Source organism: Oryctolagus cuniculus, chromosome 3 (assembly GCF_964237555.1).
Source record: "Oryctolagus cuniculus chromosome 3, mOryCun1.1, whole genome shotgun sequence".
Classification (NCBI taxonomy): domain Eukaryota; kingdom Metazoa; phylum Chordata; class Mammalia; order Lagomorpha; family Leporidae; genus Oryctolagus; species Oryctolagus cuniculus.
Window position 1 is genome coordinate 29,720,088 of NC_091434.1, and position 27,241 is coordinate 29,747,328.

The 27,241-nt window shown below is 38.0% G+C and overlaps 1 protein-coding gene and 1 long non-coding RNA gene across 11 annotated transcripts in view; one reads left to right on the top strand and one right to left on the bottom strand.

The window, feature by feature from the left end:
- Positions 1 to 27,241, bottom strand: part of LOC127491702 (uncharacterized) — a 73,436-nt gene that overhangs the window by 26,930 nt on the left and 19,265 nt on the right. The gene's annotated exons all lie outside the window — the stretch shown is intronic.
- The window catches only part of KANSL1L (KAT8 regulatory NSL complex subunit 1 like), a 158,647-nt gene that overhangs the window by 2,421 nt on the left and 128,985 nt on the right, over positions 1 to 27,241 (top strand). For 7 of the 10 annotated variants that reach the window (XR_011387126.1, XM_008259094.4, XM_002712447.5 and 4 more), the window contains exon 2: positions 16,809 to 17,925. Coding sequence is in view for 9 of the 10 variants with exons in the window: in XM_008259094.4 (XP_008257316.3) it covers positions 16,838 to 17,925 (1,088 nt within the window). In the remaining variant the exon portion in view is untranslated. Of the gene's footprint in view, positions 1 to 5,442; positions 7,177 to 14,769; positions 15,910 to 16,371; positions 16,392 to 16,808; positions 17,926 to 27,241 lie in introns of those variants that run through there. The other 3 variants (XM_017343074.3, XM_051849169.2, XM_051849168.2) reach the window with 3 other exon arrangements.

The window sequence follows — 27,241 nt, forward strand, 5'->3', positions numbered from 1 at the left end:
TTAAAGAACTATGTCTCATTTTTCACATTCTACAAATTACATAGTAAGTGTGTGTTCCATGCATACTTGCCAAGGAACCATTAATATTTAACCTTTTGTCTCTGGAAGATCAAGAAACTGTGACTTTGCTTTTTGTCAAAGTTTCTGAGTACCTTGTTAGCAAAATTCTATTACTGTTTGACTTTTTCTTTACTTTGAGTGGTTGTCTAGGTGGAGGCCTCGTTGATCTTATTAGTTGTCTACTAAGGTGTAGCAAGTTCCCACTGTGGAACTATGCTGCATTATCCAAGAGCTTCATACAGTTTTGCTGCCATTTTTCATGATGTTAGAGTATTTTACTTCCTCTACACATTCATCTTTCATTTAAGGGGTTAAAGATTCCACGCTGATCATTCTAGTTTCCCTGGTCTTCCCTGTGTTTCACAAACAGATGCCTACTGTCTAAATTTCCTTTGCTTTATTACTCAGATTGTTCTTGATAGCCCACAGCATTTACTCTCCTTTAATCTACCACTTAAACCTGGTATGGAATTCTTGTTTTCATGGTTCTTTCATGAATTCATTCAGTTATCTCTGTTCAGGTCCTGTGTCATTTGTATAGCCTCAGATGCTTGTGAAGGAGGCAGAAAGCTGCTTCCTTTAGGTTAAGAATTGTCTTTAGAATTGTTTACTGGTTGGATTTCCCAAATCATAAACAGCAAAAGATAGGGCTTCTTGTAGTAAGGTGACCGCTAGTGGGGTATTCACAGCATACTGACTTGAAAAGAATTCACCTCTAAAAGTAATTATTGCATTACAGCACTATAATAGAATGTTGGCAATAAGATTATGTCATAAGCAGAATCTTAACATCACTTTCTGTATGTTTAGTTTTGAAAAGTAAAACAAGGTATATTATTTACAAAAAGTTTCTACTTTTTTCTCTTAACTGTTGTCCTGATTGTATGTTTCATTGAATTCATGTGGAATAAACAGCCAGCCAATGTAAATAAAAATGGTAATGATACTCTTGTCATTGGATAGTCTATAATGAAAATCCAAACATGTAATGGAAATTTTTAATGCTTGATGTTATTTTTAGGTTCTTAGAAAAAGTAATCTATATATGGATATGAAAACTCATTCATTTATAATGTGGAAATTTTGTTATTTTTTGGAATGTTTATGAATTTTTAACTTACTTGTTACATTGAAGGTTTGTTTCTAGTCCTGAGAGACAAAGAATTCTCAAATATGTTGTTTTTAGTAATCAAAAACTTTTTTATTTTATAGATGGTCATTAATCAGTGTTTAACCATGTGAAGCTAACTGTATAGACTGAACAAATTTGATAGTTTTACTTCTAAATGTAAATTTCTGGGTTCAAGTTGATGTATACAGAAAAAAATAACCATTTATATTCCTATGAGTCATGCACTTATAACTGAACAGTAATAATTCTGCTTGAAGTATGATCTGCTTGATGTGTTATGTGGCCACCCAAGTAGCTTTATCTTTAATTAAATTCCTTTAGTCTTCAAAGAGAATTCCTTTTTAGGCATAGTTTTCAAAGTGGAAGAAGTTCTTTCATATAAACTTTGTTAAATACAAAATACTGGGCTAACAGTACTCTAGACATGCCAGTTATGCTATTTTTCTGCTGTAAAGTAACATAAAGAAATCTTGAAAACACAATACTATAGTTTGTATTCCTACCTTCTGTTAATCTCTTCTGTACCAATGTGAACTCATTCTCATTAGTTTTGTTGTTTTAATTGGGTTTGCCTTTATGTATTGTAAGTTAGAAATTTTGAGTCCCATTATATTTTAGCAGTGCTTAAAAGGATGTCTGTTTTGCTAAAAGAATTTATCTCTGCCTCCCATTCTTTTTCTTACTATTGGTAGCATAGATCAACTGTTTGAAACATATTTCAGTGTAAGTGTAGAAATCATGTTCAACTCTACTTTAGGGTTCTCTCTTCTGTTCAAATACTATTGGTAGTCTTTCACTGTAATGGTTTCAGCAAAAATCTGCTCTCTTTGTAAAGTTTTGTTGTAGTTTGTTTTACTACTCTGCATTAAAGAGAACTGAGATTATCCAGATTTTAATTAAAAGAGTGAATTTTTAGTGTCCAAGGGTAGATTTGGATAGGATATTTTCCATGGAGTATATGTATGTATATCTTTTAGAATATAAGTCATAATCAGAATCTTGTGCAGTGTTTTAGTGGATGGCAAATCAAATTTTGCCTTGAACATTAATTTTCAGGAAGAGGGGTAGTTCCTACATGGGTTATCAGTTTCAACTTTGAAGGTAGGAAGATTAGATTAACAATTTTTTTTTACTTTTCTGCAGAAAGTCAAAAATTATTTGGAATATGTGACCTATATATTAATTGATTAAGACCCAATTACCAAGTGTCTGGACCAACTCAGTAATTAATGACTTGGTAATTATTTTGCTATAAACATGCAGGTTTTGAGAAATGACAGCTTTTCCTATATTTTATGATGTCTAGAGGATTAGATCACATTTAATTAATGCTAACCTCATAAATACATATGATTTATAAATCTTAAAAGTACAGATTAACCACTAATGAAAACATTCTGGAGACTACACAGAAAGGTCTTTTATTTGTAGTAATACAATTCCAGACCAACTAATTCCTTCCTTAATTCACAATGGATGTTCTTTGGATTAAATTGTGACCCAAAATTAGAATTTATAGTATATGTTTTACAATCCCTCACATTTTTTATACCGGGTTAATTTGATTTTGTTAATGAAATTTAATATATCCAAAAAGAAAAAAATGCTTTGTGTATTTGTGGTTTAAAAAATGTTTATTAAAGTCATAAACTGGCTTGTCATACTGAAATTCTCTCTCTGGTTGGTATTTTTTATGAGACTTCTAAGAAACATATATATATATATATATATTAAGATCTGTTTTATTTGCCGGAGAATTATGTACTTGGTATGTTATCTGTAGCTGTTTTATAAACAAGAGACTTGTTTTCTCCCCCAACCCATAACTTATCTCTGCTGTCACTGTGCTGAGGATTTTTTTTTAATTTAAACTAGAATGTAAGTTGAAAATTCTGTTGTTGAAACAAATAAGTGAAATTCAAATTCAATAAAAAGAATTGTTTTTTGGATTATCTGGAACTGTTGCCAGTTGACAGAGAATCAGGATTATTTAGTTGTTTTCCTTAAAAGAGTTCTGATGCAGTTTCCTAAGTTGTAGTTTTGCTTCTTAAATCCTTTTATCTTGGCAATTCAGTTTCTATATGTTGTGACTAAAAGAAATTTGATTTTTCCCCAGTTTGCTTCCTTTTAAGTTCTTTAAAGTTCTGTACCCTTAGACTAAACTCTTTTAGAGATGGGACCTATTGTACCTTAGTGTCTTGGGTTGTAGGAAATAAGTAATCATCAAAGATGATGATGATGTCAGTATTTTAGTAGCTAGAAAGATATTTCTAATATTTAGCTAGGATACAAACACTTTTTACTCTCTGCAATTAATGTATATAATTGGAAACCTGAATAATTATAAATTAAATAATAAGATCAAGCCACTTCTTAGAAAGCTCTTTGAGGATTTGCTTTTTCCATACTCTATGTAGCCTTGAATACTATAGGTACCTAAAAATATTAAATAGTATTTTTGGCTAAAAAAATTTGAAGGCTGAAATATTTAACAGTTGTTCCTTCGTTACTTATGAGGATTGTATACTTTATATTTTTTCCTATCTGGTGCAGTATTATCCCTAATCATATGTGACTTTTGAGCACTTGAACTGTGGTTATTCAGCATAAAGTAGAACACTGGATTTTGAAGACTTGGCACACATAAAAAAGAATGTATACTTAATCATCATATTTTTATGTTGGTTACATATTGACATGATATTTTGTATATACTGGGTTAAATTAAATTAAAAATTATTTTCCCTGTTTCTTTTTTACTTTTTTTTTTTAATTTTTTAAACTTTTATTTAATAAATATAAATTTCCAAAGTACAGTTTTTGGATTACAGTGCCCCCCCATAACTTCCCTCCCACTCACACCCCTCCCATCTCCTGCTCCTTCTCCCATTCCATTCACATCGAGATTCATTTTAAATTATCTTTATATACAGAAGATCAATTTAGTATATATTAAGTAAATATTTCAACAGTTTGCTCCCACACAGAAACACAAAGTGTAAAGTACTGTGTGAGTATTAGTTATAGCATTAATTCACATTGTACAACACATTAAGGACAGATATCCTACATGGGGAGTAAGTGCAGAGTGATTCCTGTTGTTGACTTAACAATTGACACTAATATTTATGATGTCAGTAATCACCCTAGGCTCTTGTTATGTGTTGCCAAGGCTAAGGAAGCTTTTTGAGTTTGCCAACTTTGATCTTATTTAGACAAGGCCATGGTCAAAGTGGAAGTTCTCTCCGCCCTTCAGAGAAAGGTACTTCCTTCCTTCCTTCTTTCACGGCCTGCTGTTTCCACTGGGATCTTACTCGCAGAGATCTTTCATATAGTTTTTTTGTTTTGTTTTGTTTTTGCCAGAGTATCTTGGCTTTCCATGCCTAAAATACTCTCATGGGCTATTCAGTCAGATCCGAATGCCTTAAGGGCTGATTCTGAGGACAGAGTGCGAGAGTACTATTTAGGACATCTACCATTCTTTGAGTCTACTGTGTATACTGCTTCCCAAGTTGGATCATTCTCTCCTTTTCTTTTTTTTTTTTTTTTAATTTTTTTTAAACTTTTATTTAATGCATATAAATTTCCAAAGTACGACTTATGGTCTTTTTTACTTTTTTAAAAATGTCTGTTAGCAAGTTTAAAATCATATGTAGTTTACATCATCGTTTCTATTGAAGTGATGGTCTGTACTCACGTTTTCTAATTTTTTTCTCCTGAGATTCATTTCATGATAAAATATCTCATGAACCGCCTTCCTTGAAATTTTAAATATTTTTTTATTCTGGATACTGATTATTCAAGAAATATTTATTAAAAGCCTTATATATGCCAAATAGGATACAGGAATGAATGAAAACATACAAAATCTGCCTTCATGTAGTGTTTGTCCATTGAAAAAAATAGGTGATAAGAAACTAATTTTTAGTAAAAGTTTTTAAATAGTTAATATTTGTTGTGAACATATTATTGTATATAATTTCCTGTAATACAATTTTAATACAGTACTATCTTATAAGTGATATGTGTTATTTAATTTAGTGTGGCAGTTATCTTGGTTGGTGTTCTTTGAGCTTCTTGGATCTGAAGTTTTCTAACATTACTTGGGGAAATTCTCAGTCATTATTGTTTCAAATATTTCTTCTGTTCTTTTTTCTCTTCTCCTTCAGGTGTTCTCATTTGTATATTGCCGCAACTTGTGTAGTTGTCCCACAATCCTTGAATATTCTTTTCTGGTTTTTTTTTTCCCCTTTAATTTTTGTTCTGTTTCTTTTTCAGTTCTGTTGGTTCCAGTTCTTGATACTTCTTCAAACTTCTTTCACTAGCCATATATAGGCTACTAATAAGCCCATCAATGGCATTATTCATTTCTGTAACAGTGTTTTGATCCCTAACATTCCTTTTTAATTCTTTCTTAGAATTTCTATCTCACCTCTTACATTTTACATCCATTGTCGCAAGTTGTCTATTTTTTTCCATTAGAGCCATTAGCATTATTAATCATAGTTGTTTTGAATTCCTGTTTTCATATTTCTCATATCTCTGCCTTTTCGGAGTTTGGTTCTGATGCCTGCTTTCTCTCTTCAAACATCTTTTTTTTTTTTTGCCTTTTAGCATGATTTCTAATTTTTTGTTGAGACCTAGACAGGATGCAGTGAGTAAAAGGAACTCCACTAAGAAGGCCTATAGTAAAATGTGGGTAGGGAAGACACTGTCTAGTACAATGACAATGGCTAACACAATTTGTGCTGTGAGCTTCACAAGTGCTTCTCAGCTTTTTCTCCCCTTGGATAGAATAAGGTGGCCCCCAGGGATTATGATTGGGTGTTTCCTCTTGCTTACGTGGAAAGCTAAAGCAGGCTGGAATATTTGGAATGTGCATTTAAAAAAATGACTTTTCAACAGATTTTTAAAAACTATGTCATTAGCCACTTCTATATTCTCATTTGACGTCTCTAGCAGTTTGACATAATTGAAAATGTATGCTTTCTATACTTTTAAACACTTTGGTATCTTGATTCTATAACCTCTTGAACTTCTATCTTTTTTTTTTTTTTAAGATTTATTTATTTATTTGAAAGTCAGAGTTACACGGAGAGAGGAGAGGCAGAGAGAGAGGTCTTCCATCCTATGGTTCACTCTCCAGATGGCTGCAACGGCTGGAGCTGTGCCAATCCTAAGCCAGGAGCCAGGAGCTTCTTCCAGGTCTCTCACGCTGGTGCAGGGGCCCAAGGACTTGGGCCATCTTCTGATGCTTTCCCAGGCCATAGCAGAGAGCTGGATTGGAAGAGGAGCAGCCAGGTCTCAAACCGTGCCCATATGGGAAGCCAGCACTTCCGGCCAGGTTGCTAACCCACTGCGCCACAGCGCCGGCCCCAACTTACTTCTATCTTAATAATGTTCTTTTTAAGTCCCTTTTAGGGCTTGTCTTGTTTTTCAGTTCCTCTTTGTTTGCTCAGATAAATGGGAGTGAACCCCTTGGCTTAGTCCAGAACTCCTTTCTCTTCCTTACTTATAATTGCTCCCTAGGTCAACTCATTTAGTCCAATGGCTGTAAAGATTATTTATATATCAGTGATCTCCCCAAATAATGTTTCTAACTATGCCCTCTCACTACCTCCACTTGAATGGTTAATAGGCACCTCAAATATAGCATATTGCAAATAAAGGGTGCTTCTTTGTCCTCCAGCGTTCTAAGTCTACTACATTTCAGAAAAGAGCACCACTAACTGCATAGTTGCTTAGGCCCAAAGCAAGGCATCATTCTTGAATTCTTTCTTTCCCTTAAGTGTTACAGAATCATGACTATGAAAAGTTTTGTTGACTGTACCTTGAAACATGTTCTAAATTCATTTGTTTTTCTTCACTTCTACTGCCTAACTAGCCCATGCTGCCAATATTACCTCTTGCTTGGATTACTTCAGGAGCTTCCTGACTGGTTGTGGCCTCCATTCTTTATAGACTATCCAGACTAATTTTAGAAGGTAAAACTGCCGGTCGGAATAAGTATTCCCTTATGTAAATCTCTAGTGTCTTTTCTTTGACTCATATAAAATGTCCATGGTTTCATCCCTATCTATCGTATTTCCTCATTGGTCTGTTACATTTTAGATATATTTGCCATTTTTGCTACACAAACAATCCAAAATTACTTTTCCTTGAAACTTTCTATTGCCTTTTTTGTTTAGAACAAACATACCCTAAATTATTTCTTTTAAAGTTTATTTAGTTTTGTGTATACAAAAGTCAGGGGGCAAGGGGAGAGAAAGAGAGAGAAATCTTCCATATGCTAGTTCAGGAGCCAGGAACTCAGGAATCACATATTGAGTGGCAGGGACCCATAGTCCTGCTGCCACTCAGGGTACACATTAGCACAAAGCTGGATTGGAAGTGGAGTAGCTAGGACTTCAATTAGGAACTTCCTGGCACTCTGATAATGCAATGCAATGTTCCTAGGGTGTCCCAAGTGGTGCTTAAACCACTGTGTCACAGTGCTGATCCCTACCCTAAATTCTTTGTTACCTTGTTATTGTCCTTTCAGCTCTCAGAGAAGATGTGATCAACATAGAGCCATTTTCTCACCTACTCAAATGTAGTCATGCTCTAAACTATGTAATTATTATAAAAACACCTGTAGAATACTTATTTACTTGATAATTTCTTATTTGCTTATTTATTTTCTACCTCCCATTTACTAATATGTAAGCTCAGTGATAGTAGGAAACTTATTTGTCCTATTTACTGCCATCTTTCTAGTGCCTAACATAAAGTCTGTCACATGTTGCTCATAAAAATATTTTAAGTGATTTGGTGAACATTTGGTTTTGGTATGACTATACCAAACCTAGCTTTTACCAAAAATATGAAATTATTTTTATAACTTATTGTTGGTCATTTTTTATTTTCCTCCTTAAAAATTATTTCCTTAATTTGTGAATTTTTGTTTCTAAAAGGTTGAAATTATTTTTTTCTGCCATTCACAAACACTTCTCCATGAATAATATATTGTGGTATGAATATTCTGTGCCCCAAATGAAAGCCAGATGGCTTGATATTCTGCTTGTTTTTAAATTGGGTTCTGACATACTGGATATATTTAAATGTTATGAAAGAATGGTGATCACATGGAATACAACTAATGGAGATATCTTGAGGTGACTTTATAAAATCAGTATTCATCATTTTAATACTTTTCAAATAAGTGTTCCCAATATGTTTAGCTTCTAATAAGTTCTCCATTATGCATATAAATGAAATAGTATCCATTGAAATATAAATACACTTTAAAACTTAGAGTTGTCAAAATCATTATTCAGAGTTAACTCAAATGTTAAACTCTGACCTTCTATAGCATGCACATTTAATTTCCACCAATTCCTGAACACAGATTTTCTGAATATATGAGGGTGCTTCAAAAGTTCTTGGAAAATGGAATTAAAATAGTTTGCTTTGTTGTAAAACATTTTGAAGTCCATATATAATTTTTCATAATATATATTTTCGATGAACTTTTTTGAAGACCCTTCATTTATGTCAGAGACTCTGAAACTGTTCTGCTTTAAACCATTTACAATGTTTATTTTATTTGGCTTTTAATTTTGTAGAAGTCTAATTTCTTGATATTTTTTCGTTTATGAATAATGCCTTTGCTGTCACATCTAAAAACATATTTACCTATTTCAGTGTCACAAAGATTTTCTCCTATTTTTTTCTATAAAGTTCTGTTGCTTTAGTCTTTACATGTAAGTTCATGATTCAGTCTAATGGATTTGACCAATTTTATGTAAAGTATGAAGTATGTCTTTTTATTTATTTATTTATTTTTGACAGGCAGAGTGGACAGTGAGAGAGAGAGACAGAGAGAAAGGTCTTCCTTTGCCGTTGGTTCACCCTCCAATGGCCGCCGCGGCCAGCGCGCTGCGCCCGGCGCACCGTGTTGATCCAAAGACAGGAGCCAGGTGCTTCTCCTGGTCTCCCATGGGGTGCAGGGCCCAAGCACCTGGGCCATCCTCCACTGCACTCCCTGGCCACAGCAGAGAGCTGGCCTGGAAGAGGGGCAACCGGGACAGAATCTGGCGCCCCGACCGGGACTAGAACCCGGTGTGCCGGCGCCGCAAGGCAGAGGATTAGCCTAGTGAGCCACGGCGCCGGCTTGAAGTACGTCTTATGATTATTTTTTTTGCATGTTGATGTCCATTGTTCCAGAAACTGTTTTTTTAAGAAGAAGAAAAAAAAAAAAAAACAAAGACTGATCTTTCTATATTTAATTGCTTTTACATCTTTGTGAAAACAATTGTTGGGGGGATCTATTTTTAAGCTTTCTATTTTTCTGTTGATCTTTGTGTGCTTCCTTTTGCTAATGCCACACTGTCTTAGTAAATTGAGAAGTAGTGTGAATCCTTCAACATTGTTCTTTTTCAAAAATTATTTTGGCTATTCTAGTTCCTTTGACTTTCTAAATAAGTCTTGGAATCATCTTGTTAATACCAGCAAAAACATCTTACCAGTATTTTTATTGAGACTATTTAATTTTACACATCAGTTTGAAGATATTATCACCACAATAATGAATAATTTAATCCATGAAAATTATGCATATAGCTCCATTTATTTAGGTCACTTTGTTTCTTTTTATTGGTGTTTTTCAGTATGTAGATTAGACACCTATTTTGTTAAATTTATACCTAAATATTTTGGAGGTATTGGAATTATTAATGTTAAGCATTTCTATTTCCAGTTTTTCACTTATAGTATATAGAAATATAAAACATTTTTGTATGTTGACCTTGTGTTTGCTGCCTTACTAAACTCATTAATTTTAAGTACTATTTTTGTATTTTCCTTTATAGGAAATCATGTCATCTGTATATAGAGACAATTACACTTTTCTTAAAATCTGTATTTTTGTTGTTGTTGTCGCCCCATTTCACTGACTAGGACCTCCCATATGACACTGAATTTAACTGATAAGAACAGATACCTTGCCTCATTCTCACTCTTAGGGACAAAAAGCATTTAGTCTTTCACCATTAATTATGATTTGAACTATAGGCTTTTGTACACGTACATAATTTTTATCGGGTTAAGGAATTTCCTTCTTTTTTCTAATTCACTGTTTTATCCCTTATCGTGAATGGGCATTGAATTTTGTCAAATGATTTTTCTTTTTTCCTTTTTTTTTTTTTTTTTAAGATTTACTTATTTATTTGAGTGGTAGAGTTATAGTCAGAGAGAGGGAGAGACAGAGAGAAAGATCTTCCATCCACTGGTTTACTCTCCAAATGGCTGCAACAGCAGGAGCTGGGATGATCAGAAGCCAGGAGGCAGGAGTTTCTTCTGGGTCTTCCACGTGGGTGCAGGGGCCCAAGGACTTGGTCCATCCCACTGCTTTCCCAGGCCATAGCAGAGAGCTGGATCTGTAGAAGAGTAGCTGGGACTTGAATTGGCGCCCATATGGGCTCCCATATGGGATGCCGTGCCACAGCACTGTTCCCCCCCCCCACACTTTTTTTTTTAATGATTTATTTATTTACTTGAGAGGCAGAGTTACAGAGAGGGGGAGAGAGAGAGAGAGAGAGGTCTTCCATCCGCTGGTTCATTCCCCAAATGGCAACAACAGTAGGAGCTAGGATAATTGGAAGCTAGGAGCAGAGCATGGAGTTTCTTCCGGGTCTCCCACATAGATGCAGGGGCCTAAGCACTTGGGCCATCTTCCACTGTTTTCTCAGGCAGGGAGCTGGATCACAAGTGGAACAGCTAGGAATCCAACCGGCACCCATATGGGAAGCCAGCGCTGTGGTTGGATGCTTAACCTACTGTACCACAGTGCTGGCCCCAGTCAAATGCTTTTTCTATATCTATTAACATATTTTTTTTCTTTTCATGATTTTTAAAAGTGCTGAACATTTTTAAAAATGGGGCTGGCTTTGTGGTGCAGGGAGGTAAGCTGCCATCTGTAATGCTGGTATCCAATATCATAGTATCAGTTTGAGTCTTGGCTGCTGTGCTTCCAGTCCGGCTCCCGGTTAATGTGCCTGGAAAGGCTGTAGAAGAAGGCGTAAGTGCTTGGGCCTTTGCACCCATGTGGGAGACACGAATTGAACACGGCCTCAGGGCCAGCGCCTGTGCTTCCAGTCCAGCTCCCGGTTAATGTGCCTGGAAAGGCTGTAGAAGAAGGCGTAAGTGCTTGGGCCTTTGCACCCATGTGGGAGACACGAATTGAACACGGCCTCAGGGCCAGCGCCATGCCTCACTTGGTTAATCCTCTGCCTGCGGTGCTGGCATCCCATATGGGCGCTGGGTTCTAGTCCCGGTTGCTCCTCTTCCAGTCCAGCTCTCTGCTGTGGTTCGGGAAGGCAGTGGACGATGGCCCAAGTACTTGGGCCCTTATATCTGCATGGGAGATCAGGAGGAAGCACCTGGCTCCTGGCTTCAGATCGACGTAGCTCCAGCCATAGTGGCCATTTGCGGGGTGAACCAATGGAAGGAAGACCTTTCTCTCTCTCTCCCTCTCACTGTCTAACTCTATCTGTCAAATAAATTAAAAAAAAAAAATGCCTCTTGGCTTCAGCTTCAATCAGCCCTGGCTGTTGTGGCCATTTGGGTATGGATAGAAGATTAATCATCTCTCTCTCCCCTCCATTATGCCTTTGAAATACATACATGCATAAAATCTAGTTTTGCATTTATGAAATAAGCCAGTTGGTTGTTACATACTATGCCTTTTATATATTGCTGTGTTTGTATATTTATTTTAAAAACAGTAGTTGAAACCAGGAGCCAAGAGCTTCCTCTGGCTTTACCACATTGCATGGGCCCAGCTCCAGCCATAGCAGTCATCTGGGGGAGTGAACCAGTGGACGGAAGACCTTTGTCTCTCCCTCTCTCTACCTGTAACTCTGCCTCTCAAATAAAAAAAAAAAAAAAAAAAACTTTAAAAAAGTAAAAGAATAGTATTTGAAATAGGTGTTATTATGACTATCTAAATCCTGAAATAGCTTTATTTATTTTTATTTTTTTTATTTTATTTATTTTTTTTTTTGACAGGCAGAGTGGACAGTGAGAGAGAGAGACAGAGAGAAAGGTCTTCCTTTGCCGTTGGTTCACCCTCCAATGGCTGCCGCGGCCGGCGCGCTGCGGCCGGCACACAGCGCTGATCCGATGGCAGGAGCCAGGAGCCAGGTGCTTTTCCTGGTCTCCCATGGGGTGCAGGGCCCAAGCACCTGGGCCATCCTCCACTGCACTCCCTGGCCACAGCAGAGGGCTGGCCTGGAAGAGGGGCAACCGGGACAGAATCCGGTGCCCCAACCGGGACTAGAACCCAGTGTGCCGGCGCCGCTAGGCGGAGGATTAGCCTAGTGAGCCGCGGCGCCGGCCCTGAAATAGCTTTAAAAATCATGACCAACTCACTTGTTTACTAATTTTGTCAATAAATACATCACAGCTGCTCTGCATCATTGTTCTAATGCTGGATATTAGAACATTGAACAGTATGTACAGTTGTTGCTGTTCCTAGAATGCTCAGGTGGTAACAGTGTCATGAAGAACAATAAAACTGTGTAAGGAAGAGGGAGTCACAAAGTAAGGGACTGAAGCTATGTTAAATATATTAGGGAAGGACTCTGCTGTAAGTGACTTTAGAACAGAGACATGAATGAAGTTAGGGAGCCTGCCATCTTATTTGTGGAAGATTGTTCAAGGCCAAGAGAACAGCAAGTATAGTCACTGAGTCAGGGGACTTGCTTGGAGTGTTTCAAGGAAAACAAACGGGGCGGTATATCTGGAGTGCTGTTATACATGGAAAGAGTTACAGAAGGTGAAATAGTCAGGTATCTGACTTTGTAGGGTATCATAAGACAGCTTTGGATTTTATTCTAAGTATGGTGGCAACCACTTGTTTACTCACCAGATGACTATTTAGCACCTGGTATATGTCAGGTATTCTTTCATTTTAGAGAGTTACAGTAGTAATCTTAAGCCTTCATAGAGCTTAGAAGTGTTAGTGATAAGTGTATTTGTTTAGTGATGGTAGTGGAAGTGGTAGTTTAGAATATTCAGTGAGGAGACAGTTTCTTTTTGCTTTTTTGTTTTTTGTTTTTTTTGACAGAGTTAGAGAGACACAGAGAGAAAGGTCTTTCTTCCGTTGGTTCGCCCCCAAAATGGCTGCTACGGCCAGTGCGCTGCGCTGACCCGAAGCCAGGAGCCAGGTGCTTCCTCCTGGTCTCCCATGCAGCTGCAGGGCCCAAGAACTTGGGCCATCCTCCACCGCCTTCCCGGGCCACAGCAGAGAGCTGGACTGAAAGAGGAGCAACCGGGACTAGAACCTGAAGTCTGGCAGATACAGGGAGATCTTCCATCTGTTTCACTGCCCAAATGTCTGCAACAGCTAGGGAAGGATCAGGCATATGCCAGGAGTCTAAAACTCAATCCAGGTCTCCCAAATAAGTAACAGGAACCCAAGGACTTAAGCTATCATTGCTGTCTCCCAGGGTGCGTCTTAGCAGGAAGGTAGAATTCTAAGTAGAGCCAGAACTCTAACCCAGGCACTTTCATATGGGATATGAGCATTCTAAGCCCTGTCATATCTACTGTGTCAAATGTTTGTGTCTTTTTTTGGCTTATTTTGAGATATCATATAAAAGTATAAATTTGAAGATTTGATGGGAGGATTATACAGAAATTGCTACATATTTGAGACATTAAATAATAAAATGTCTGTAAAAAAGACAAACCTATATTTTTACATCTCAGAATTAGCAATAATTAATGTTTGTTCGTTTTTACATTTAGAATTTTTCTCCCAAGTAATAAAATTTGTAGTTCAAATGCAAATCTCTTTAAGTGATCACTCATAGTTGTTTCATGGAATTTGTTTAATAACAAGTCAGTTTACTTATAACAAGTTTGGTGGATGTTCACATTTTACTCTTGTCAACATACACACACACATATATATACACACACACGTAGTTGTATATATAGTATGATTTTGAGTTTGTATTATATTTATATGATACCATACTATATATATTCTGCACTGTTCTTTTTTCCTTTTTACAATATTGTTTTTGGGGTCTCTGTATTAATACTCTAATTTTTTAAAATTGCAGCATAGTATTCTATCATTTTTTTTTTTTTTTTTTTTTGACAGGCAGAGTGGATAGTGAGAGAGAGAGACAGAGAGAAAGGTCTTCCTTTTTGCCGTTGGTTCACCCTCCAATGGCCGCCACGGCTGGTGCGCTGCGGCCGGCACACCGCGCTGATCCGAAGCAAGGAGCCAGGTGCTTCTCCTGGTCTCCCATGGGGTGCAGGGCCCAAGCACTTGGGCCATCCTCCACTGCACTCCCTGGCCACAGCAGAGAGCTGGCCTGGAAAAGAGGCAACCAGGACAGAATCCAGCGCCCTGACCGGGACTAGAACCCGGTGGCCGGCGTCGCTAGGTGGAGGATTAGCCTAGTGAGCCGTGGCGCCAGCCTCTATCATGTTTTGTTACCTAGGCTCTTAATATTACATTGTCTTAATATTATAGTACTTGCTCTTATAAACATTGTTCCTTTGTTTATGTCTGTTATGGACAAATTACTGAACCAATTTGAGGTTTCAGTAAATAGAAGAAATTTTGGTTATCTGCCTCCTGATGATAAATGATATTTTCAACGGAAAATGTTTTTGTCAATTTGGTGGTTAGAAAACTGGTCTTTTCCTTTGTTAATTTATATTTCCCTTATTGTGTGATTGAGTATGTGTTTCATGACCATTTGAATTTAATCATCTAGGAAGTACCTGATTGTTCTACTCTTTGCCCATTTGTAGGAGTTCTTTATGTATTCAGGTTGTTGATATATATGTGTTGCAGTTATCTTCTCTTATCACATGCTTTAACCCTGTTCGTCATTTGTGTTATTATAAAGATATGATTGTGCCTTATTTTCCTCCTTGGTCATTCTTGTTAGTGTTTGAAAAAGTTTTAGAAATGAAGGAAGCAGCATTACACCTAGCGTTTTAGAACACATTATATGAGTGTGTGGCTATTTAAATGACTATCAACTGTCATGTATGTTGAAACAAATTATGGATCATCTCAATTCTAAGTATTAGATGTCTTTAAAAACTTGTAACTGTCACTATTGTAAAAATTTCTCACTACTCAGACTTTAGAATTTTTAATGTTACTGGATTATCTTTTTCTGTTAGTCAGAATATGTGGTTTTACACTTTTTCTTTTGATAAAATACAATGGAATTTGCCTACTTATGGGATTAATTTTTACTGGTCATCTGGTACATTCTCTGTTTTCCAGGCAGAGGTAACATCTTTTGTAATGAATGACTACTGATGCCTATCCATTTTTGAAAAGTGAAAAAATATTGCAGATACTTTTTCAGGAAGAACTTAAATATATTGAAGATTAGGCAAATTTTCATTGTCACATTCTTAAAAAAAGATTTATTTATTTGAAAGGCAGAGTTACAGAGAAAGAGAGACAAACAGAAAGAGATCTTCTGTCCTCTGGTTGACTCTGTAAATGGCTGCATTGGCCCAGGCTGTGCCAAACCAATGGCACATCATCTAGATCTCCCATAGAGAGATGTGGGTTCAGGGGCCCAAGTACTTGGGCTATCTTCCACTGCTTTCTGAAACCGTTAGAGGAAGCTGGATCACAGTGGAGCAGCTGGGACATGAAATGGCACCTATATGAGATGCTGGCATTGTAGGAGGCAGGCTAACCTGCTGTGCCACAACATGGGCCCCTCATTGTGAAGTTATTTATACGTTTTTGCTTGTAGTTCAGCTCCTTTAAACCTTCTTACACATATACTTAGTATTGTTTTAGTTTTTATTAAGACTCTCCAGATTAAGTTTAGAAATGCTAGTTAAGAGCAATTTATTATATTTTATAGAGATAATAATTATTTTTTAAAAATATATATTTATTTACTTGAAAGCCAGAGTTACAGAGAAAGAGAGAGGCAGACAGAATCTTCCATCTGCTGTTTACTCCCCAAATGGCCACCACGGCCGGAGTTGAGCCAGACAACAGCCAAGAGCCAGGAGCTTCTTCTGGGTCTCCCACGAGGGTGGCAGGGATCTAAGTACTTAGGTAGTCTGCTGCTTTCCCAGGTGCATGATCAAGGAGCTGGATTGGAAGTGGAGCATCCGGGAACTAAACTGGTGCCCATGTGGGATGCCTGCACTGCAGGTAACCCACTATGCCACAGTGCTGGCCCCAATAATTTGTACTTTAGATCAAAAGTATAGATTGATCCTCATTTTTTTTCACAGTGATTACCTTATTCCAGGTTGGAATTTATTTTTTCCTTTTTGCCTTTGTTTAAAAATGACATCCTGAGATGTAATTATGTCCACAAATATTCTCTGGGCACATTTGCTGTGCTAAGTAGTATGAAACTTTAGTAAAAATTTTTGGATAGTAGGCCAAGAGTCAGAGTGAAGAATAGCTTAGTAGTTATTGAGATAATATTGGGATTTGGGAGATAAAGGAGGAGTTTGGGTTTACGTGTTTTAATCATAGACATAAAAAATGTTGGCCTTGAGAAAAGTATAATCATAAAACTTTTTTATGGATATCTGATCATTTATTTTTACTTTATTTTAGGTTTCCGGAAATTCTCTGCAGGAATCGCCATGACCCCAGCTTTGAGGGAGGCAACAACAAAGGGAATCTTCTTCTCATCTTTGCCAAGTGCCATGGAGTCTGACAAGATGCTATGCATTGAAAGTCCAAGAACTGTGGATGAAAAGCTAACGCGAGACACTTTCTCTCAGATGCTGGGATTTCCTACTTCTGAATCTACTCTTAATACTAATTTTGTGAATTTAAAACATTTTGGCTCCCCACAGTCTTCAAAACATTATCAGACAGTGATTTTAATGAGTTCTAATTCTGCATTAAATAAATACACTGAGAGTTACAACCAAAAGGCATCAGGGGAGCCCAGTTGCAATAAACTGAAAAGCATATTGTGTAATGGCAAAAACATTCAGTTAAGTAAAATCTGCCATTCTCACTCTGAAGAGTTCATCACAAAAGAACCTCTATCAGATACCACAAGTCGGTGCATGAAAGACATACAAATTATTTTGGATTCAAATATAACCAAAGACATGAATGCAGATAAAGTGCAACTGCAAAACTGTAAATGGTACCAAAAGAAGGCACTTCTGGATAAGCTTAGTGATGCTGAGATTAAAAAGGGTTCATTGAACTGTGCTCAAAAGAAAATTGGACCTGGCCACTCAAATGTTCTTATTAGTTCCACAGCTGCTGAAAAAGAGGAGGAAGTGAATGCTCGGCTACTTCACTGTGTAAGCAAACAGAAAATTTTACTTAGCCAGGCTAGAAGAACTCAGAAACATTTGCAGATGCTCCTGGCAAAGCATGTTGTTAAGCACTATGGTCAGCAAATGAAATTTTCTGTGAAGCATCAGCTCCCCAACATGAAGATCTTTCATGAACCTACCACAATTATGGATAATACTTCAGCTAAATGCACTGAAGTTAAGCCAGAAGTTAATATATTGACTGCAGAGAATAAATTGTGGAATGATACAAAAAATGGCTTTGCACAGTGTACAGCTGCAGAAATCCAAAGATTTGCACTGTCTGCTACAGGGTTGTTGTCTCATGTTGAAGAGGGGCTGGATTCTGATGCTACTGATAGCAGCTCTGATGACGATTTGGATGAATATGCCATTAGAAAAAATGTGGCAGTGTAAGTGCAAAATTATTATTAGACCTTTTTTGTTCTGTATGTGGCAGCAATTGTCTTTTTTTCAAAATATGTTAAAAGGAAGTGGATTTTCTAAAATCTTAATGCTATAATCTTTAAATTATAAAACTGGTAAATATTTGAAATGTTTTGTTCATTAAACTATTGTGTGTGAATATATACAGTCATCCCCCAGTATCCACTGAGGATTGATTCTAGTCCTGCCCCACCCCCATGGATACCAAAATCCATGGATTCTCACATACCTTATATGAAATGGCATAGTATTTGCATATAGCCTACCTTATCTTCTGGTATACTTTTTTTTTCTGATATACTTTGAATCATCTCTTGACTACTCATAATACCTAATACAATGTAAATGTGTAAATAATTGTTTTATGATATAGGGAATGATGACAGGAAAAAAGTCTGTACATATTCAATATGTGTACAATTTTTAAAAAATATTTTATTAAAATCTTTAAAATTTATTTTTATTTTGTTTAAAAGGCAGAGTTCAGAGATCTTGCATCTGCTGTTTACTCCCCAATTGCCTGAAATAGCCAGGGATGGGCCAAGCTGAAGCCAGGAGCCTAGAACTCTATTTGAGTCTCCCACATTGGTGGTTTGGACCCAAGTACTTCAGCTATCTCTGCCACCTTCTAGGGTATGCACATTAGCAGGAAGCTTAATTGGAAGTGAAGGAGCCAGAACTCAAAACCAGGCATGCCCATAATGGGATGTGGGCATCCTAAGCAACAACTTAACTTCTGAACCAAATAGCCACCCCTTTTAAAAAATATTTTAGATTTTTGGTTCATTGAGTACATGAATATAATCTGTGGATATGGAGAGCTGACTGTACATACTATTTAAAAATGAATTACTCAACTGTTCTGCCTAGGAAAACTCAAAAAGGAATAATAAAAACCAAAAAGCTATAAATAACCATTCTTTTCCATTCTTGAATAAAATAAAGGCTTAATTCCTATATAACTGAAAGTAAAATAACTTAAAGTTTGCACATAGGTAATCTTCTTTAGCTTTTGGAGTTTAGCAGTTCAGAATATATGTAAGTTGACCTGCTACTTTTTTTAAAAAAAATACTATTTATTTATGCATTGTATCCACAACTTTAAGATATAGCCTCCACTAACTCAGTATATTTTTGCTGAATTAAGTAAAATAAAATTAAAGTATCTACCATAATATACCCATCAAGTGCTTATGATGTGCTAGACACTAGAGGTTCACTTGTGGATTAAATATTCACAACCTCTGCCCTCTTGGCCATTTACTTGAAAGAAAGGTATCTAGATAGTTTGTAAAAAGTAGAGAAAAGCTAGTGTGTTATCACACTATGGTAACATTCCAAAATAACTGTCCAGTTGATGTTTCTGAGATGATAGAAAAACATCTGTATCTTTGCTGATAGGCATTAGCCTCCAGTAGCCATTGAAATTTATTTGGTAGGGGCTGGCACTGTGGCACAGCAGGTTAAAGCTCCAGCCTGTAGCACTGGCACCCCATATGGGTGCCGGTTCTAGTCCCAGCTGCTACTCTTCCAATCCAGCTCTCTGCTGTGGCCTGGGAAAGCAGTAGAAGATGGCCCAAGTCCTTGGGTCCCTGCACCATGTAGGAGACCTGGAAGAAGCTCCTGGCTCCTGGCTTCGGATCTGCTCAGCTCTGGCCATTGGGGAGTGAACCAACAGAATGGGAGACCTCTCTCTCTCTGCCTCTCCTTCTCTCTCTGTAACTCTGACTTTCAAATAAATAAAATAGCTCTTTAAAAAAATTATTTGGATGTGGGAGTTAAAATAGTTAAAGTTTATTTTTCTGGCTGGCATTGTTTTAATTAGTTACATATAATATCTCATTTAATTATTTCAACAACTTTTGGGAAGTAATTGTTTTTATCTTTGTTTCATTTAAGAAGAAACAAACTCAGCATGGTTAAGCAGCTTGCCCCTAGTCAAAGCCAAATAAGTGGTACAACCAGACTTTGCTATGTATGTATAAGTCTAAACCCATGCTTATTCTCTTGTACCTTGTTGCTTTCTCAATATTATATTCAATTTATACTATGGCTACAAAACTTATTAGGCCAGGGCCAGCGCTGACGTAGTGGGTAAGACAGCTGCCTGCAGTGCTGGCATCCCATATGGGTGCTGGTTCGAGCCTGGGTTATAGGAACCCATTTACTTGAAACATTATTGCTGCCTTTCAGGCTTGGCATTAGCAGAAAGCTGTAGTCAGAAGGTGGACATTAAACCCACTTTCATATGGGATGTAGAAATCTTTTTTTTTTTTTTAAGAGTTATTTTATTTATTTGAAAGAGTTACAGAGAGAGGTAGAGACAGAGAGAGAGGTCTTTCATCTGCTGGTTCATTCCCCAGATGGCCACAACAGCCAGAGCTGCGCCGATCTGAAGCCAGGAGCCAGAAGCTTCTTCCTGGTCTCCCACGTGGGTGCAGGGGCCCAAGAACTTAGGCCATCTTCTACTGCTTTCCCAAGCCACAGCAGAGAGCAGGATCGGAAGAGGAGCAGCCGGGACTAGAACCGGCGCCCATAAGGGATGCCAGCACTTCAGGCCAGGGCGTTAACCCACTGCGCCACAGTGCTGGCCCTGGGATGTAGGAATCTCAACCAGAGTCCAATAGCTCAGCCAGATGCCCACCTCTGAATCTTAATGTTAATTAGATTTTTTTTTTTTTTTTTTGACAGGAGAGTGGACAGTGAGAGAGAGAGACAGAGAGAAAGGTCTTCCTTTTGCCATTGGTTTCACCCTCCAATGGCCACCGCGGCCGGCGCGCTGTGGCCAGCGCACCGCGCTGATCCGAAGCAAGGAGCCAGGTGCTTCTCCTGGTCTCCCATGCAGGTGCAGGGCCCAAGGACTTGGGCCATCCTCCACTGCACTCCCTGGCCACAGCAGAGAGCTGGCCTGGAAGAGGGGCAACCAGGACAGAATCCAGTGCCCCGACCGGGACTAGAACCTGGTGTGCCAGCGCTGCAAGGCGGAGGATTAGCCTAGTGAGCCATGGCGCCGGCTTAATTAGATTTTTATTACCTCTACTGAATATAAGAACTCCTCAAATTAAGTAACAACTTCAGAGTTACTAAAGTTTACTTCAACTTGATTTTAAGCAATTTGAGGGAAAATATTACTCTTACTACTTCTGTATACCTATTGCATGGCATTGTCTTCAGTTTAGTGGTTGTGGATATTTGTTGAGTAAATGAATATTTCTGTATATGTATGTGTAGTTATATAGATATAAAATTGTAGATGACAATATGTAAAATTTCTGTATATATACAGTTGAATCTCTGGACTTGTAGATTCCACATCTGTGGATTCAACCAACCATGGGTCAAAATATTAGAAAAAAATTGCATCTTTTGTAAACATGTACAGACTTCCTTGTCATTATTCCCGCAGTAATATGGTATTACAGCTATTTATATAACATTTGCATTGTATTAAGTATTATAAGTAATATAGAGATGATTTAAATTATATAGGAGGATGTGTGTCTGTATATTTAAATAGTACAACATTTTATATAGAAACTTGAACATCCATAGATTTTTGTTGTCTTCCAGAGTACTGGAACAAATCCACATGGACAAAGAGGGACAACAGGATATGATGTTTTTCTTCATTCATTCCGGAGTTGCATTAACTTTACCTGCTGTTTTTTTCTTCTCTTTCTTTTGTTTCTAATTCCATACTAGCCACAAGGTGTATTTTGTACATTTTAGATCATACATGAATGTGTGTTCCTGGAATGAATGAGTGAACTATTCCAAAATATGGACACTTAAAGTACTGGTTTTATTATAACATCTAACATTTGTAATTTTTAAAAACTGATGAGTAAAATATAATTACCTTAAAACCTTAGATTATATTATCATTATATGCCTTCTATTTTTGTTTCAGTTTACAGCCCTGATAGGAAAATAAATTTATTCACTTTAATCAGGAAATTTTCTGTGAAGGAATATAATTGTTTTAGGAAATTGGAAAGAATGCATATTAGTCATTATCATTACCATTGTTGGTTTAAGTAAATATTTTATTTACCTCTTTTACTTTCCCTCTAAAAATGTAGGCAGTAGGTTAATTCATAATGACAGTATTGATGGGCTAAAAATAGTTATTGATTGAGAGGCTAGTATTTGTTAGAAGGAAAAAAGTCAGTTTTCTTCAGAAAGGATAATAGGAGCATTTTTTTTGTCGGTTTGAACTATAGTATGTAAAGAATATCTCCTTTCCCCCACTCACATTTTACATTTTTCTTTTCCTTTGCTGAAGGAGCTGAAGTTCTGGACATCATTTAGATAGATGACTTGCTATATGATCCTAAGCAAGGTTAATCTTAACATTTCTGAATCAGATTCCTCCTGTCTTATCTACCTAAAGAACTCTGGAAATGATTAGAGGAAATATAAATTATAAAGTGCCAATATATAATAAGGCATTGAAAAGGATGCCACTAAAAGTTGCTTTATCAAGCAATTTATTTGAGCTTATATTGCTGAGGAAAATTTGAGGAGCAGTGTAAATAGACATGCCTTACAGTTAACTACACTTTGAGAAGTCAGGAGCATGATTATTTGTTTACCAGTCTCGTCAGTTATTGGTTGAAGGTTGTTGTGGTAGCATTAATTCCCTGACTTCATTCTAACACTTGAGTGGCAAAGCAAGCTCTAGCAAGAATAAAAAAAGAAGCCCTTAGTTAATGAACTGTAGGTGCTGGTAGTTTTAACAGTCAGCCCTCTGTGTATTGAACTAGTGAAATATGAGGGCATGTGGGTGGGTCACTGATAAGAATCTGCTATCATTATCTTATTTCTCTTCTGATAGTAGAGCCTGCAGATTCTAGCATTTCTTCTCTTTTCTCCTAGGGAATGATGATCAGTTATTTTCTTCCAGAATGAATGTTGGAGAAACTCACAGATTTTTGACACAAGCCTATTTTGATCCTCTGAAGTTTTAGAAAATGAAGAAACACGGTTCCTTGTCCTATTCCAGGAAACCTGCCAGTATCTTCCAAATCACACAACTGTCTCAAATATTCGGGGAAGGGGGGAAATCCAGACCAGTCCCCATCTATTCAATTTTTCTTTGAGATTTCATTCAGATATGTAAATAAGCAGGCTTAATAAGGAAATTCTTTTTAACAGATTTAGGCATTCATCAAGAAAGGAGAATTGTTGATAAGTTAGAGCTGTTGGGCGAAGCTTTCCAGAATGAAAAACAGAAATAACAAAGTAGTTTCTTACAGAGCAACAGAAATGAATGTGCATGGTTTTGTTCCTGCTTTACTCTTTTGCCAGTGGAAAGGAAAAGAACTGAAAAGCCAGGTGATCTCATATTCCCCTTTGAGGAAATGGATAAATAGCAAGAGGAACTCAGTGTGAGATTCAAAGGGTAAAGAAATTCATAATATTCTGCTGATAAATTGCAAACAAGAGTTCCTTTGTATTTGTATGTGCTTACCAAACTGTTTTTGCATTCATGATCTCTTTTATTCTCTGTACTTCTAAAATAGATGGGAGAAGCTTGACTTTGTTTTATTTCACTCAACAAAAAGTTGAATGGAAAACAATTCTAGAGAATTTTCAATGATACTTAAATGAAGAGCTTTTTCCATTTTGTGAGAGGACAAGCAGAAGGGAAGTGAAAGGCAGCAATTCAAAAGTGTAGTCGTGCAATGCATTATTAGCAAGTAAAAAATGGTCAAGAAATACCTTACACTGGTGCATGTGGACACTTTTGAAGAAAGTAATAATTCAATTAACATAAGCGCATTCTTTTTTTTTTTTTAAGATTTATTTATTTTATTTGAAAGAGTTACAGAGAGAGGAGAGGCAGAGAGAGAGAGAGAGAGAGAGAGTGAAATCTTCCATCTGATGGTTCACTCCCCAGCTGGCCGCAAAGGCTGGAGCTGTGCCAGTCCGAAGACAGGAGCCAGGAGCTTCTTCCTGGTCTCCCACGCGGGTGCAGGGGCCCAAGGCGTTGGGCCATCTTCTACTGCTTTTCCAGATCATAGCAGAGAGCCGGATCGGAAGTGGAGCAGCAGGGACTAGAACCGGCACCCATATGAGATTGTCGGCACCACAGGCCAGGAAGTTAACCCCCTGCTCCACAGCGCCAGCCGCAAGCTCATTCATTTTTTAAAAGACTTATTTATAATTTGTGATCTTCATAGATTGTGTGGTTCCTAGATAGGCTCGTGTTTGGCAGAAGTAATAGCCTGGATTATTACACCATGTACTTTAGGCTATAATACTGTATCTGAAAACTAGCTGGCATAGAACAAGTTGTGTTTGTATTCTTTTTGTACAGATCTATTTATTTATTTATTTGAGAGGTAGCGTTACAGAGAGATAGAAGGAGGGAGAAACAGAGAGAGGTCTTCCATCCGCTGGTTCACTCCCCAAATGGCCACAATGGCTGGAGCTGAGCCATCTTGATCCAAAGCCAGGAGCCAGGAGCTTCCTCCGGGTGTTCCACAAGCACCTGGGCTATCTTCCACTGCTTTCCCAGACCATTGCAGAGAGCTAGATTAGAGGAAAAGCAGCCAGGACACAAACCAGCACCCATATGGGATGCTGGCACCACAGGTGGAGTCTAAGCCTACTGTTCCACAGCGCCAGCCCCATGTTTGTCTTCTCTTAACTATGAAAAGAAACTTTATTACTATGAAGTAGAAGTTTTCCATTTAAAAAGCTTCACCTTGTTTGTATATGTATGCATTTCTTTTAATCTTGCTCTGGCTTATTAAATAAGTCCTTTCTTCTTCACCCCCTGCACATCTGAGCATGACCAAGTTCAACTGTTGTTTAGATTGCCTTGATTATTATATAATGGGGAGAGATGGAGAAACATCCTTTTGCACAATACTGTTTAAAAAACTCTTTAGGTGATTATAAGTAATACTCCTTCTTAATGCTAGTTTTATAATTGTCATCACTTAAAAATCCTATGTACCTGTAATTTTAAAGCAAATTATCTTCATAGGAAAAAACTATGGTAGGTATATCCTGTCTAGGGTAAGCAGAATAATAAGCCTCTTTGGAGTAGTTGTATATTCACAGGGTGAAATCATCAGCCTAGCTTTCGTAATTTTGACAAGCAAGCACAGCTCAGAAGGGTGGTATCAGAAGATAGCAAATTAGGAGAAGCCAGCCTTTATCCTCCCACAAGAATCACATAGAAATCTATTCATGCATGAGAATACCCTTGAGAGACCTGAGGAGTTCACTGTGCAGCAACACAGTGAAGGGAAAAAAATGTAAAAACTGCATAAAAGGATAGCTGGGGACAGTCACATACTGGAAATATCTGAAGATAGCTACGAAATAAAACTGAAGCACTTGAGAAGGGGAGGAGCTGTCTGTACCAGGCATGCAGCAGGTGCTACCGTGGTCACCAGGAGCCTGTTTTGCAGACAACACTGGCATCTATTGCCTCTGAGGTAAACGACAACCATCAGTGCTGCAGACCTGGAGGAGGAGATGCTGCTGCACTTCCCACCATCAGAAAGGAGCTGCTGTTGTGCCAATTCAGGTTTGAAAGTTCTACCTTTTCAACACCACAAATTCCCCACACACCAGCTCTTTTTTACTCATGGTACTACACACCAGAATCTGCTCCATGGCTGCATCATGTGTACTCTAACTTCAAACATCAAAGCCACTCCTTCTTCAGGCTGGCCATGGAACCTGGGTCATTGTAAATGCACCTGTGCTACATGGGCTCTATTGCCACTCTGTGGGCACCTGTGCCTCTGACATCTTAGTCATCATCACAGTGTGCTAGCCTACTTCCCATATCCCAGAATCCCAGTAGCTCCTCATGTACCTTCATCTCAAGTAGAATCTGAGGTGTAATAGAACCACTACCACTGCAGGATGTTCTGCAACTCAGAATCATAGAACTGCAATTATACAGTGTATGTCCACACTGGAGATACTGGCTCTGCTTCCACAGTGAGGGAGCCCATGCATCAGGCTCTGGAGCAACTGTATTTCTGCACATGCTGGCTTTGTGGACCCCAGTTCCCTGACTTCTGTAAGAAATAACACCTTGCATGCTGTTACCAATGTGACAGTGTGGTTCCAGTATCCTGGGCATGGATGCCTCTGCAATTGCAAGCACTGAAGCCATGATCCCTTCCATATGCCTGTACTATAAACCCCACCTCTGTGGCTGCTCACTAGATGCTACATGTCAGACACCATTGCTGCCACCATGCAAGCATATGTGTAAGCCAGACGCAGTGACAAGAAGTGATCATTGGATCACAATATCCATTGTAGGAAAAAAAGAGATTAGAAGCCCTAAACAGCCTTTGGCACTGAAGAATTCATCAGCCCTTGCTGCTGTGAGCATGAAATTCATAGCTCCTTGAAGACTCCTGCAATGTTTGCCAAGCCTACCTCTGCACATAGAGCCATACTGAGATTATACTGCTGTGCCCTTGCAGAAGCCAGAACTGTTGAACTTCACTCAGTTTTTTTTTTTTTTAATTTGAAAGGAAGAGTGACAAAGTGGAAAGGACAAAAAGACATTCACTGTCCCACTCCCCAGATGGCTACAATGGTAGGGGTGGGCCATTTCAAAGTCAGGAGGCAGGAACTTCATCTTGATCTCCCACATGTGTAACAGGGACCCAAGTAAGTGAGCTGCCATCTGCTGCTTCCAGGTGCTTTAGCAGGAAGCCAGATCAGAAGCAGAGCAGCTAGAAGTATTTTTTGAAAGGAAGCTAAGTAAACTACAAGAGAACACAACTCAAAAACTCAGGAAACCAATATACAAGCAAAGCAAGAAGTATAACAGAAATTGAAATCAAGAAAAGACCTAAGGTTGGGCAGTTGGCCTGGCAGTTAAGGTGCTGTTTGGATGCCTGTATCCCACATTGGAGTGCCTGGGTTTGTTGTCTGGCTCTGGCTCCTGACTCCAGCTTCCTGCTAATGCAGATACTGGATGCAGCAGTAATGACTCAAGTAGTTGGGCTTCTTCCATCTATGTGGGAGACCTTGATCTTGGCTCTTGGCTTCACCCACAGCTATTGTGGGCACTTGGGGAAAGAAACAGCAGATGGGCATTTAAACTGCCTCTCCTTCCACTCCTTGTCTCAAACAAATTAATTAGGAAAAAAAAAAAAAAAAAAAAAGAGGGCAGATGCTTGGCCTAACACTTACGGTGCTGGTTGAGATCCCTGCATCTCCTATCAAGATACCTAGGTCGCTGCTCTGCTGTTGATTGCAGCTGATTCCAGGGTGGGATGCAGCAGGTGATAC